General features: G+C 62.3%; 3 protein-coding genes across 3 annotated transcripts; all 3 read right to left on the reverse strand.

Moving 5' to 3' along the window:
• Window positions 1–1,004: 1,004 nt before the first annotated feature.
• LSMEM2 (leucine rich single-pass membrane protein 2) lies at window positions 1,005–3,426 on the reverse strand. Its single transcript, XM_038185963.2, has 4 exons — window positions 3,189–3,426; window positions 2,087–2,227; window positions 1,804–1,992; window positions 1,005–1,693 (listed from the first exon to the last, which is right to left on the reverse strand). The coding sequence occupies exons 1-4, from the start codon at window positions 3,208–3,210 to the stop codon at window positions 1,566–1,568; spliced, it is 480 nt and encodes a 159-aa protein (XP_038041891.2). The 5' UTR covers window positions 3,211–3,426; the 3' UTR covers window positions 1,005–1,565.
• Window positions 3,427–3,576: 150 nt separating this feature from the next.
• Window positions 3,577–6,918, reverse strand: HYAL3 (hyaluronidase 3). The gene is made up of 4 exons (XM_038185960.2): window positions 6,827–6,918; window positions 4,303–5,197; window positions 4,124–4,213; window positions 3,577–3,999 (listed from the first exon to the last, which is right to left on the reverse strand). Exons 2-4 carry the CDS (start codon window positions 5,185–5,187, stop codon window positions 3,652–3,654), a joined length of 1,323 nt encoding a protein of 440 aa, XP_038041888.2. The 5' UTR covers window positions 5,188–5,197; window positions 6,827–6,918; the 3' UTR covers window positions 3,577–3,651.
• NAA80 (N-alpha-acetyltransferase 80, NatH catalytic subunit) lies at window positions 5,544–6,260 on the reverse strand. The gene has a single exon (XM_072044491.1). The coding sequence runs from the start codon at window positions 6,258–6,260 to the stop codon at window positions 5,544–5,546; it is 717 nt and encodes a 238-aa protein (XP_071900592.1).
• Window positions 6,919–11,272: the final 4,354 nt, after the last annotated feature.

Raw genomic sequence — 11,272 nt, forward strand, 5'->3', positions numbered from 1 at the left:
GGTGGGACAGGGATGGGGACAGGAATAGGATGGAGATGGGGCAGGGATGGAGACTGAAATGGGGCAGGAATGGGGCACTGAGGGAGGTGGAGATGGGGTGAGGATAGGGTCAGAGCTGGGAGCAGGGACTGGAACAGGGATGGGGACAAGGATGGGGACAGAAATAGGATGGAGATGGGGCGGGGATGTAGACTGAAATGGGGCAGGGATGGGGCACCAAAGGAGATGGAGATGGGATGAGGATAGGGTCAGAGCTGGGACAGAGGATCATAGAATGACAGAAAGATTAAATTTGGGAAACACCTCCAAGATCATCTGGTGCAACTGTCCGAGATCTGGGGACAGCTGGGGACAAGTGTGGGCACAGACGGGGCAGGGATGGGGACAGGAATAGGATGGAGATGGGGCAGGGATGGAGACTGAAATGGGGTGGGGATGGGGCACTGAGGGACATGATGGGACGGGGATAGGGTCAGAGCTGGGAGCAGGGATGAGGCACCTCCTCTGGCAGCCCCTTCCCCGCATCTCTCACCAGTGTGCCATGGCCCTGGGCGTCTGCTGCCCCACGCCAGGAGCCTCCCTTGGGGTAGCCAAGCCTTGGCTACCGAGAGCAGCGAGCAGCGAGCCCAGGCAGAGTGAGCGGTGGAAGCAGCACCGTGTCTGCCCAGATGTCCCGTGCTTCATCGAGGTGCTGCCCCCAGCACCGCCGGCTTCCCCGCACCCCACTCAGAGCCAGGACGGTGGTGGCTGATGCCTGGGTCGTGGCTGATGCCCCACTGCCTGCTCAGAGCAGGGAGCCCCCAGAGGAGACCGTCCCCTTTGGCCTGCAGTGCCTGTACCCGCACAGCTGGGCACACCAGCGGGCGTACCGAGCCTTCAAAGAGGTTCTGGGCTCTGGCAGCTGCCATCACCTCCAGCTAGGGGCTGGCAGCCTCACCAGGGGCACGGGGACGGCCCTGGAAAGGTTGATGGGCTCTCCTCCCGCTGAATAATGAGCTGCTATGGGAGATCTGCAGCCCACAGGGGGCTGCCCCTTCCTTTATTTTATTTAACCAAAGAAAGGATAAAAGGAGAGCCGAGGCGGGGAGCTGGTGGTGTGCTGCTGCGTGCCTCCTCCATGCCGGGGCTGGCAAACCGCTCCGGCCCCTTGTCATGCCAGCTGCTCTACGTGGCAGAGTCCTTTTGTGGGACACAAGTGCCGGGTGGGTGGCACGGGGACCCCAGTGCCGCCTGTGCCTCCCGGGGTCGGGCTGGTGCCGCTCCCCAGGCACTGCTGGGGCTGGGCTGGGCTGGGGCCGTGCCTGCCGTCAGCACCGGCCACCCCGGGAATGTGGTTACGGTGGCAATTTTCTAAGACTTGATTAGAGGAGGTCACTGATGGCAGGGCGCCTTCTGTGCCTGGCGGAGGAAGGGCCGGGGCAGGTGCCCGTCCTTGCAGGCCCTTCCCTTTCCCCGACGGCGCACGGCAGGGGCAGGCTGGCCCCCGTGTGCCCTGGGGGTGACGCTGCCAGGGAGGAGCGGGACGGGGGCGATAAATGTTGGGGCTCCTCCTCTGTTGGGGCGGCTCAGCGGCGCTCAGCGCTGGCGTTGAGGCGAGCCCAGAGCTGCCTGCTGGTGGCCCGCAGCTGACGCATGGTGTCCTCCTGGCTCTCCAGCCACTGGGCCAGCGCCTGCACCGACTGGCTCTGCAGCACTGCAGGGGAGGACGGGGGGATGCTGGGGACGTGCCACCGGCTGTCCCCAAGCCCCTGGCACCGCGTGGCACCGTGTCCGCCTCCCCCTGCCCTGCCCGGTCCCACGTACCGCTCAGGTAGATGGCCATCGTGGCCAGGACCAGGCTGGCCAGTGCCAGGAGGCCCAGGAGGGCAAGGAAGAGGGGGCGGCCGGGGCAAGGGCACGTGGTGCTGGGCGGCACGGGGCGCAGCGTGGGCAGGCGTGGGGGGCTGTGGGGCAGGCGGTGCGGCCGGGCGCTGGATGGAGCTGGGCCGTTCCCTGCAGCGGGGCGGAGAAGAGCAGGGTCAGCGCCTGGCCACGCTCCCCACAGGGTTTAGCAGCCGTGCCCTGGTGTCCGCTGCCCTGCTCTCACCTTCGCTGCCCTTGTGCCCGGCCGAGGCCCAGTGCAGGTCGCTGATGGACTCCACGGGGCGCAGGCTGATGGCTCCGGGATCAGCCCCCTCGGGGTCGGCGGGCTCTGGCGGCGCGGCGCCCTCCGCCCTGCTCGCACCGTCTGGCAGGAGCAGAGGAAGGGGTGAACGCAGCTTGGGCACCCCCATGGGGACCAGAAGCCCCCCACCTGCCCACGTCCCCTCCTGGGGGTGATGCTGATGGGTGCCAACCCAGCAATCTCTTGGCACGGAGCTGCCGCAGACAGGACAGGGCCAGGCGAGCTGGCCGTCCCCTCGTCCGCCGCACGCTGTCATCGGAGCAGTTAGTGGGAGCCTGGTGGCCACGGTCCCAGAGCCTGTTAGTGGGGCTGGCGCCTGCCCAGGGCCAGGAATGTGCTCCTGCCCCCTCCTGCTCCCTGTGGGCACAGGCAGCCCCGTGCCAGGCTGCCGCCGGGGCTGGCTGTCCCCGCAGGCACTGTGCCCGAGCGCTCGGCTGCTGCTTGGGGATGCACAGCTGGAGGTGTGGGGCCGGGGACCTGCTGCCCCGCGCTGTGCTGCTGCGTCCCCGAGGATGGCGAGGGGGCTTGGGGAGCACGCAGGGTTCCAGCGGGGTCAGCGCTGTCCCAGGAAGCAGTTGGGGACGAGGGAAGGGGGATTTTAGAGGTGTTGGCGTGGTTTGGAGCAAGGGGCAGGGCTGGGGGGCTGTGCCTGTGGCCAAGCACAGTGGGGCAGCCCTGTGCCCACTCCTGGGGTGCGTGGTGGCTGGGGGGGCCTCCAGCAGCACTGGTGCATGGCAGGGCTGTGCCCCCTGGGGCTGGGTGCTCCTCGCCAACCCCGAAGCACCCTGCGGGCACCGTGGGTCCCTGCCCTTTGCTGTGGGCTGCTCCTGGGAACCCGGTGCCCCCACGCCTGCAGCTGGCTGGGTGCTGGGCCAGCTGCTGCCCCCGCAGCCCCCCGCACCCCTCCTGCCCTTCCTTGGGCTGGCATCTCTGCCCACGGGGGGAGCTTGGCTGCTGTCTCCAACCCGCAGGGTTCCCCCAGATGCCAGTGTCCCCGCCGGCCCCTCGCCTGTCCCCAGCCTACCTTCGGCAGCCTCCCTGGGCATGGCTCCCCTGCCCCGCTCCCCTGGGCCAGCGAGGCGGTCTGGGGCCCCCGGGAGCCGGGCAGCGGGCTCCTGGTGCGCCAACTGCTCTGCTTAAAATAGGACGGCACGAAATGTGTTTGGGGGGCTAAAAATAGCCCTGGGGAGGGGGGCCTGGCGGCTGCATCAAGGCTGCAGGCAGCGTGGAGCCAGCACAGCAGAGGGAAAACCGGCTCCCCCCCGTGCTCCCTTATCCCCCGGGGCGCAGCTGGGACAGGGAAACTGAGGCAGAGCTGGTGCTCAGCCCCACTGGGGGCTCTGCCCCATGGCGCACCCAGCCTGGGGGCACCGAGGACCCCCTCCAGCTTTGCCCACCAGGACCATGCCAGCTGTGCAGCGCCAATTTATTGAACTTCACAAGACCCCAGGGACGCACCAGGCTGCTCAAACAGTGGCGGTCCCCGCTCACCACCCCCAGGCGCCCCGCGGCAGGCAGGTGTCGGGGGGCTGGAGACCCTCCCGGTGCCCGTAGAGGCTGTGGGTGCGGGTGGGCGCCGGGCAGGCAGCAGGATCGGGCCGTTCCCGCTGGGCACAGCCCCGGCCGGCCCAGCCGCGGTAGCAGTGGCAGCGGAAGGGCAGCCAGGGGCTGGCGGCGAGGTGCAGGAGGCTGCCCAGGTCCCGGGGCTGCTGGCGCACGCAGCGCCCGTGGCCGTGGCACCGCTGGAGGCTGCACGCCCGCGCTGCCGCCGTCACGTTGGCCACGTAGGGACCCAGGGTGGACACGAGGTAGCGGCGTAAACTGGCACAGCTCTCCTGGAGGAGAAGGGGAGGCTGCCGTGAGGACCAGCCCTGGGGGGCAGCCTGGGGTCCCCGCAGCCTCCCCTCCTCTCCTGAGCCGGTCCCAGCCCGTGGCGGGGCAGCGGGCGGCCGTACTCACCGCCGAGCGGGAGTAGGACATGTCCCCCCACAGCACGACTCCAGCTGCCCCCAGGGCCGCGCTCTCCCCGATCGTGTGCTCCAGATCGGCCTGCGAGGGCGGGCAGAGATACGTCCGGGGGTCACAACACGCATGTGCCCCAACACCGAGCAGTGCCCCCAGCCCTCCCCAGCCCTTACCGGCTCCAGGAAACGGGGTGACCGGCGGTAGGAGAGCCGCGAGTAGGCCACCACGGGCAGGCGGCCGGTGGCCCCGCGGGCGGCCAGGCGCAGAGCCTCGCGCAGCCGGTGGTGCACGTAGCGGCGGCGCAGGGCGGGCGGCAGCGCCAGCGGCAGGTAGATGCTGGGGTAGAGGGCGGCCGAGGCGGCCCAGAGCCAGCCCAAACGGTTGTTGCGCCGCGCCTCGGCCGGCCTGCAGCGCCCGGTGTAGTTGGCCACCTTGGCCCAGTTGCCGTTGAAGCAGTCGGGGAAGCGGTAGAAACCCCAAAGCCCCCCCGGGCACAGGCTCCTGCCCAGCAGCAGCGTCTGCTCCATCAGGGTCTGCGCCGCCCGCTCGAACGCCCGCCGGGCCAGCCGGGGTCCCCGGTGCCGTTCGCGTGCCCACTGCTCCGAGGCCGCCCGGTAGATGCGTTTGGCCCCCCAGTTCTGAGCCCAGAGGGGTCTCCACTCCTCCCAGTCCACCACGGCCAGGCCCCTGAAGGCAGGCTGGAGGAGCAGGCGGATTTCCTCCGCCGCCCGGGCGAGATGGGCACGGAGGGGCACCCGCTGGGGGATGCCCCCGTTGTGGGCGACGCCCCCGGGGGAGATGTAGGGGTAGAGCCCGAATTTATTCTTGTAGAAGATGGTGATGTTCTGGCCGGCGAAGTGGCCGCCCCGGTTCTCCACGATGCCGTAGTCGGCCAGGGGCAGCCCCACGCCGAAGCGGTGCTGGCAGCGCCCCGTGGGGATGTTCCAGACCACGGCGAAGGGCTGCCCACCCGCCAGGGGTGCGGGCGCTGGGCCCTTCCCATCGGCTGCCCCCAGTGCCAGGCAGACCCACAGCGCCAGCACTGGCCCCATGCCCATGGGGCACTGCCTGCAGGGAGAGAGCAGCGGGGTAGGCGGCACGCACGGCTGCCCACCCCAAAATTTCACCTCTCCTCGCCCGTCTCCCATCCCATCCCTCTGCCAGCCGTGGAGCCCACCCCCAGCGCCCCCACGGCGAACCCCATGGGCAGCGGTGGCACTGGTGGCACTGGGCATTGCTCACCAGCCCCAGCACCCCGAGCTCAGCCTGGGTGCGAAGACCCCCCCATCCCCACCCCAGGTGCAGACAGGGGGGTCCGGAGGCAGCCCGTAAGAACAGCAGCCAGGCAGCGGGGAGGGGGCACCTGCCTCCGCCCGCCCTTGCTTTTTAATCAGCGGCGTGCAGCCCCCCACCCTCAGATGTCCTTCTTCATCCAGAAGACCGGCAGCCCCCTGGCGTCGCGGTGCGGGGTCTCCAGGAGGCTCTGCCCGCAGCTCTCAGCCTGGGATCCCCCCGCCCGGGCTGGGGGCGGCAGAGGGGGCGGCGGGGGCGCAGCGGGAGGAGGAGGAGGCAGAGGGGGTCGGGGGGCTGCGGGTCCACCCGAGGAGGCTGCGGCAGGGCTGGCGGGGGCGGCGAACACCCGCAGCGCCTCGGCGGGCATGGCGGGGCTGAGGAAGGGCACGCTCTGCACCGGCTCGGCCAGGGCAAAACCCAGGTGGGCGTAGAAGTGCTGCTTGTCGTGGGTGCTGAGATGCAGGCGCTGGAAGCCGCGGGCGCGGGCGTAGTTTTCGGCGGCCTCCATCAGCCGCCGCCCGTAGCCGCAGCCCCGCAGCGCCCGGGCCACCACCACGCTCTCCACGAAGAGGTCGCGGGGCTGGCCGGCCACCCGGGACAGCCGGACGTGTCCCACCAGCGGGCACGGTTCCCCCGGTGGGGTTTCGGGTTTGGCAGAGCCCGGGGTCCGCAGCAGCACCAGGCAGGTGGGGAAGGCGTCGGAGGAGCGTTGCAGCGCGTGGAGCCGCAGCGCCCGGCTCTTGCCCCACTGGTCGGCCAGCAGCTCGGCGCACGCCTCCAGCAGCTCCGGCCGCCGGTGCAGGGGGACGAGGCTGAGCTCCTCCGGCACCGAGCCCATCCTCCGAGCTGCCGGGACAGCGAGCGGGGGCTGCTCAGACACCGGTACCGGGGGCTGGCGGGGAGGGGGGGGGGGGGCTCGGTGGTACCCCGCGTTGTGCCAGCCCCGGTGCCCGAGCTGTGCCCAGCCGTGCCGTACCGAGCCGTGCCCAGCCGTGCTGTGCCGTACCGAGCCGTGCCGTGCCCGGGGCAGGGGCTGGGGTCCCGGTAGCCGCCCCCCCGTTGCGCAGCCGAAGCCACCGGCAAGAGGAACCTCGCTGCCAACCGCCCGGCCGCGTTGCACAAGCCTCCCTTGGCGGAGCGGGGGTTGGCGGGGGGGGGGGGGGGATAACGGGGGCTTCACCTCCGCTCCCCGCCGCCCCCCGCTGCGCCCCCCGGCCCGGCACGGCCCGGCCCGGAGCACCCCCGGTTCCCCGGGAGCCGCCTGCCTGCCCGCCCCGCTCCCGGTGAGCCCCGGCCGAGCCCCCCCGGGGCACCTTCCCGCTGCCCCCCCCCCCCTCGCTGCGTGGTCCCGGGGCGGGGAGGAGCCGCCCCCCTCCCAGCCCCCCCCCCCCCCCCGCCGCTCACCCGCAGCCGCCGCCGCCGGCCCCGCGCCCTCGGTTCCCGCGCGGCTCCGGCTCCGGGGCCCCGCCCCCAGCACAGGCCCCGCCCCCTCCCGGGCCAGGCCACGCCCCCTTCCCCCCCGGTCCCGCCATCACAGCGCCCCCTGGCGGCCGGAGCGCGCGGTGACGTCATGGCGGGGCCGCCCGAAATGGCCGCCCTGGGGATCCTCTTTAGGGTACGGAGCCCAAGCTGTAGGGCGTAAAGCGTCCCTCCAGGGGCCAAGCACCCGTCTGTAAAGCTTAAAGATTCACTCTAGGATCTAGCACCCTTATTTGAGAACTCAAAGCCTCGTTTATGGGGGTTAAACCATCATTTTAAGGTCCAACTGATCAGTTTTAGGGCATAAGCCCCATTTCAGGCTCCAAGGCATCATTTGAATACCCCAAAGCCTTATTTTGAGGCACAGAACCTAATTTTTAGGGCCCAGGGCTTCCATTTGGGATACAATGCCTTTTCGATTTGAGATACAATGCCTTAGGGTTAGTGTTTGATGTTACGTTCAGCTTTAATGTTAGGGCTGTGGTTAGGGTTAGTGCTACGGTTAGGGGTTATGGATGGGTTTATGGTTAGGGTTAGGGCTTGCTGTTAGGGTTTAGCATTAGAGTTACAATAAGGATTAGGGTTAGGGGACTGAATTAGGTTCAGGTATCGACTTGGGATGTAAGATTAGGGGAAAGAATTAGGGTTAATGCTTCAGTTAGGGTCTAGGGTTAGGATTAGAGTTACATTCAGTGTTACAGTTAAGGTTAAGGGAGCGGGTTAGGGTTAGGGTTAGCTTTAAGGTTAAGTTAAGGATCGAAATTTAGTTTTCCAGCTAAGGCTAGGGGTTAGGTTTAGGGTTATGGTTTAGTTTATTTTTAAGGTTAGGATTAAGGGTTAAGTTTGGTCGTTAGCTGTTATGGTTTGGGGTATCCACATTCATTAGGGTTATGTTTATGGCTTTGTTTTGCTTTAGGGTTAGGCATTAGGTTTTGTGCTTAGGTTTAGGTTTAGGGTCATGTTTGGGGTTTAGGGTTAGGGTTGGCATTTAGTGTTAGGTTTATCTTTAGGGTCAGGGGTTAGGTTTAATGGATAGGTGTTAGGGTTAGGGTTATCCTTGAGGGCTAGTGCTTTGGGTTAGGGTTTGAGGTTAGGGTTAGTCTTGGGGTTAGTGGTTACTGTCATTGGGGTTAGGGTTTAGGGTTAGAGTTTGCCCTCACCAACTGCTCTCTGACCCAGAAATCCTAGTCAGGCACACACTGTCATCAAGACCAAGGGGTCAGAGGCTGGAACAGAGTTAATTTTCTTTGTAACAGCTTGAGTAGTGTGAGATTTGGGATTTGTGATGAAAACAGTGTTGATGGTTTAGTTGCTGCTGAGCAGTGCTTACGCAGACACGGCCTCTTCCCTGTCCCAAAGCACCCTGCTGGTGGTCGGAGGCCTCCGAGCCCTCACAAAATAGACCCGCGTCGTCCAAATCGAGCTTTGGCCTGAAAAACAGAGCTCCAGACCCTGAAGCAAGGCTTTGAGCTCTGTCAATGGGGCTTTGAGCCTTTATCATCGGGTCCTGGACTTAAAAGGACTATTCTGAGCCTGAAACGAGGTTTTGGGTCCTTCAGCTGCGGCTTTGAGCCCTCAAAGAGGCTTTGAATTCTCAACATGAAGGTTTGGACTGAGATAAGAAGCTTTATGCCCTGAAGGGATGCTTAATGCCTCTACTTTGAGGAATGAAAGCTTTATTTTGAAGGCTCAAACCCGCATTTGGAGGGCCCAGAGCCTCCTTCCTCACTTCAAAGTACTTTTTTTAAGAGCCCGAAGCTTCACTTTATGGTCCTCAAGTGCCTGTAGGGGCCAAACTTTGAGCTTTGGGTCTATAGAATCGTTCTTATGGTCGATACGTTCAGGGTACAAGCGCCTTTTTTAGGCCCCCATCTCATTTTGGGGCCCAAAGTCTCCTTTTAGGGTCTGAGGCGGAGGAAAGGGCGCCCGAGAGGAGGCGGGGAGCCCCTTCTGGGACTACATCGCCCAGCATGCCTCGGGGCAGCGCGCGTGCGCACTGCTGCCGGGTTGGGGCACCGTGGGCACCGTGCTGAAGGACTACATTTCCCAGCGTGCCTCGGGGCCCCGCGCACACCCGCTGGTGCTGAGGGCCCACGGCCTTGGTTGGCAACCCGCGCCCTCATCACGGCCCGTAGCCGCGATTTAAAGCCCGAAGTGTAATTTTAGGGTCTAAAACTTAGTCTGAAGAGTTCAAAACCTCATTTTTAGTAACCAAACAGTCCTTGCTAGTGTCCAAAGTCCAGTTGTTTGTGCCTAAACCCTCCCATTCACAGTCCCGATGCTTCTCTAAGTGTTCAAACACCCGTTCTGAGGGTACAAAGCCTTGTTCATAGAACCCAAAGTCTGGTTTTAGGGTGAAAATACTCATTTTGTAAGCTTTAAACCTCATGTTGAGGGTTGAAATGGGAGGTCAGCTCAACCACCATTTTGAGGGCTCAGCCCCCCATTCGAAGGAGCCAGTGCCTCATATGAATCACCCAAAGCCTCATTTCAGAGTCTAAAGGCTCCTTTCTCCATTTAACCCCCACATTTTGAGGATCCAAAGCCTCATTTCAGGGTCCAAAGCCTCATTTCCCTGTCAAAAACCCAGTTTTGAGAACTTTTAAGTCTCATTTTCAGGACATGGAATTTTGTTTCATGGTTCAAAATCTCCTTTTCCAGTTCATCCCCCTTATTTTGTGGGCCCAAAGCCTCACTTCTCTGTTGAAAACCCCATTTTGAGAACTTAAAGCCTCATTTTTGGGACACAGAGTTTTGTTTCATGATTCAAAACCACCTTTCTCAGTCCAATTCTTCATTTCATCTTCATTTCATGATCCAAATCATCTTGGCGTGGATCCAAATCTTCATTTCATCTTCATTTCATGATCCAAACCTTCTTGGCGTGGGTCCAAATCTTCATTTCATGATCTTTTTGGGTGTAGAAAGCCCAAAGGAGGACATAGAAATTATTGAGGAGCTCTAGACAGACAGCACTGGTGGGCACTGGGAAGCTCTAGATAGCACTGATGGGCGCTTGAAGCGTACTAGGAGGCTCTAGACATCACTGGAAAGTCACTGGGAGTATATTTAAAAGGAGTTACTGGGGACTCCCAGTAACCTTTCATTGCCCCCCAACTACAGCCTGAGCCCCCAGGATGCTCCCAGTGCTGGGAGTTCTGAAGGATCTTTTCCTCTGAAGAAGAAGACTTTAAGCAGAAAGAATAAAGAGGGGGAAGAACATTTAAAAAAAATATAATAAATTGTCAGTTCTTCTCAGTGGGGAATGACAAAGATATTCCTCCAAAACACCCCTACTTCATAATTCCTTGCATTTTACCACAGTTTAGCAGTCCCATTTCAGCAGGTACACCTCACAGATGGCAATGTGGCCTGCAGTAAGGTGCCACTTCTCAGGTGATGACAGTGTTCCTGAGAGCCAGGTTTGAGTGGTGCCCTGCAAATGTGACTCGCTATGTTGTCACAGGTTTATGAGCAGGCTGTGAATGTTGCACACCAACAGCCCATGTTACTGCTGAGCATTTTGCGTGTTTACATGCTGGAGTGTGTCATTCACTGCCTGCTCGTAGACTCGGCTCCAGAAGCAGAGAATATGTTTGGGTATTTTTCTGGTTAGCATCTGCCAATTCTGGCTTTAGAATAAGGATAAGGATCTGCATCCCAGAGGACTGGATGGCTATATAAAATCCCTTCGCTCATAGAAATGGAACTAAATGTTCAAAACGAAGCTCCCCAAAGAGCAAAGCCCATGAGTATGTCTCTGCAATTGCTAACACAATACAGAGTGCCCTGTGAGGCAGTGGCATTTTTCTCCTTTGTGGGTTGACACCTGGTTGAATTCCTACAAATTTATCTCTTTTTCCCTTCCCCTTCCACCCCACGTGCACCTTCAAGCACTTCTGGTTTGTCCATGCAAATAAATGTATGAAGTTTTGTTCTTGCTATATACCCTCCCTGTGGGCTAGGATTTTGAAGCAGCTGGAGGAGAGACGAGACAGCAGACAGCATCGTCTGCGCAAGGAGGGGGAGAGGAAGAGGGAGGGGAAGAGCCCTGGGGCCAGGGTCGCCACCCAGGCCTGGAATTTTGAGTTCAGCAGCAGAACTGGCACCTTCTGAAGTCACCCAAGATCATTTGGGTCAGTGGCTGTTAACATCCTGCACTAGGCCCGCCTGTGTTTCCAAGGTAGGTGGGCTTGGTGGTGCTCAGTGCTTCAGTAAGCTGCCCTGAGACATCCCTGTCCTGCTGGCAGCATTTCTGGGGTCATGGAGTCAGGGCAGCATGAAGAGAGGTACTGACAGAGGAATTTATTCCTTTTGGCTGAAAAACACAAACTGCTTCATGGGAGAGGGAAACTTAGGGCAAGTATCTTG

Source organism: Anas platyrhynchos, chromosome 13, assembly GCF_047663525.1.
Source record: "Anas platyrhynchos isolate ZD024472 breed Pekin duck chromosome 13, IASCAAS_PekinDuck_T2T, whole genome shotgun sequence".
NCBI classification, from domain to species: domain Eukaryota; kingdom Metazoa; phylum Chordata; class Aves; order Anseriformes; family Anatidae; genus Anas; species Anas platyrhynchos.

What these genes read in the sequence shown, in the direction of transcription:
- LSMEM2 (XM_038185963.2), bottom strand. Translation starts at nt 3,210, where the DNA reads ATGCCCAGGGAGGCTGCCGAAG. An exon ending in CGGGCACAAGGGCAGCGAAG is followed by an intron (nt 1,993 to 2,086) that starts GTGAGAGCAGGG and finishes GCCCCGCTGCAG; the next exon opens with GGAACGGCCCAGCTCCATCC. An exon ending in GATGGCCATCTACCTGAGCG is followed by an intron (nt 1,694 to 1,803) that starts GTACGTGGGACC and finishes CCTCCCCTGCAG; the next exon opens with TGCTGCAGAGCCAGTCGGTG.
- NAA80 (XM_072044491.1), bottom strand. Translation starts at nt 6,260, where the DNA reads ATGGGCTCGGTGCCGGAGGAGCTCAGCCTCGTCCCCCTGCACCGGCGG.
- HYAL3 (XM_038185960.2), bottom strand. Translation starts at nt 5,187, where the DNA reads ATGGGCATGGGGCCAGTGCTGGCGCTGTGGGTCTGCCTGGCACTGGGG. An exon ending in CACCCCGTTTCCTGGAGCCG is followed by an intron (nt 4,214 to 4,302) that starts GTAAGGGCTGGG and finishes CCGCCCTCGCAG; the next exon opens with GCCGATCTGGAGCACACGAT. An exon ending in TGTCCTACTCCCGCTCGGCG is followed by an intron (nt 4,000 to 4,123) that starts GTGAGTACGGCC and finishes CTTCTCCTCCAG; the next exon opens with GAGAGCTGTGCCAGTTTACG.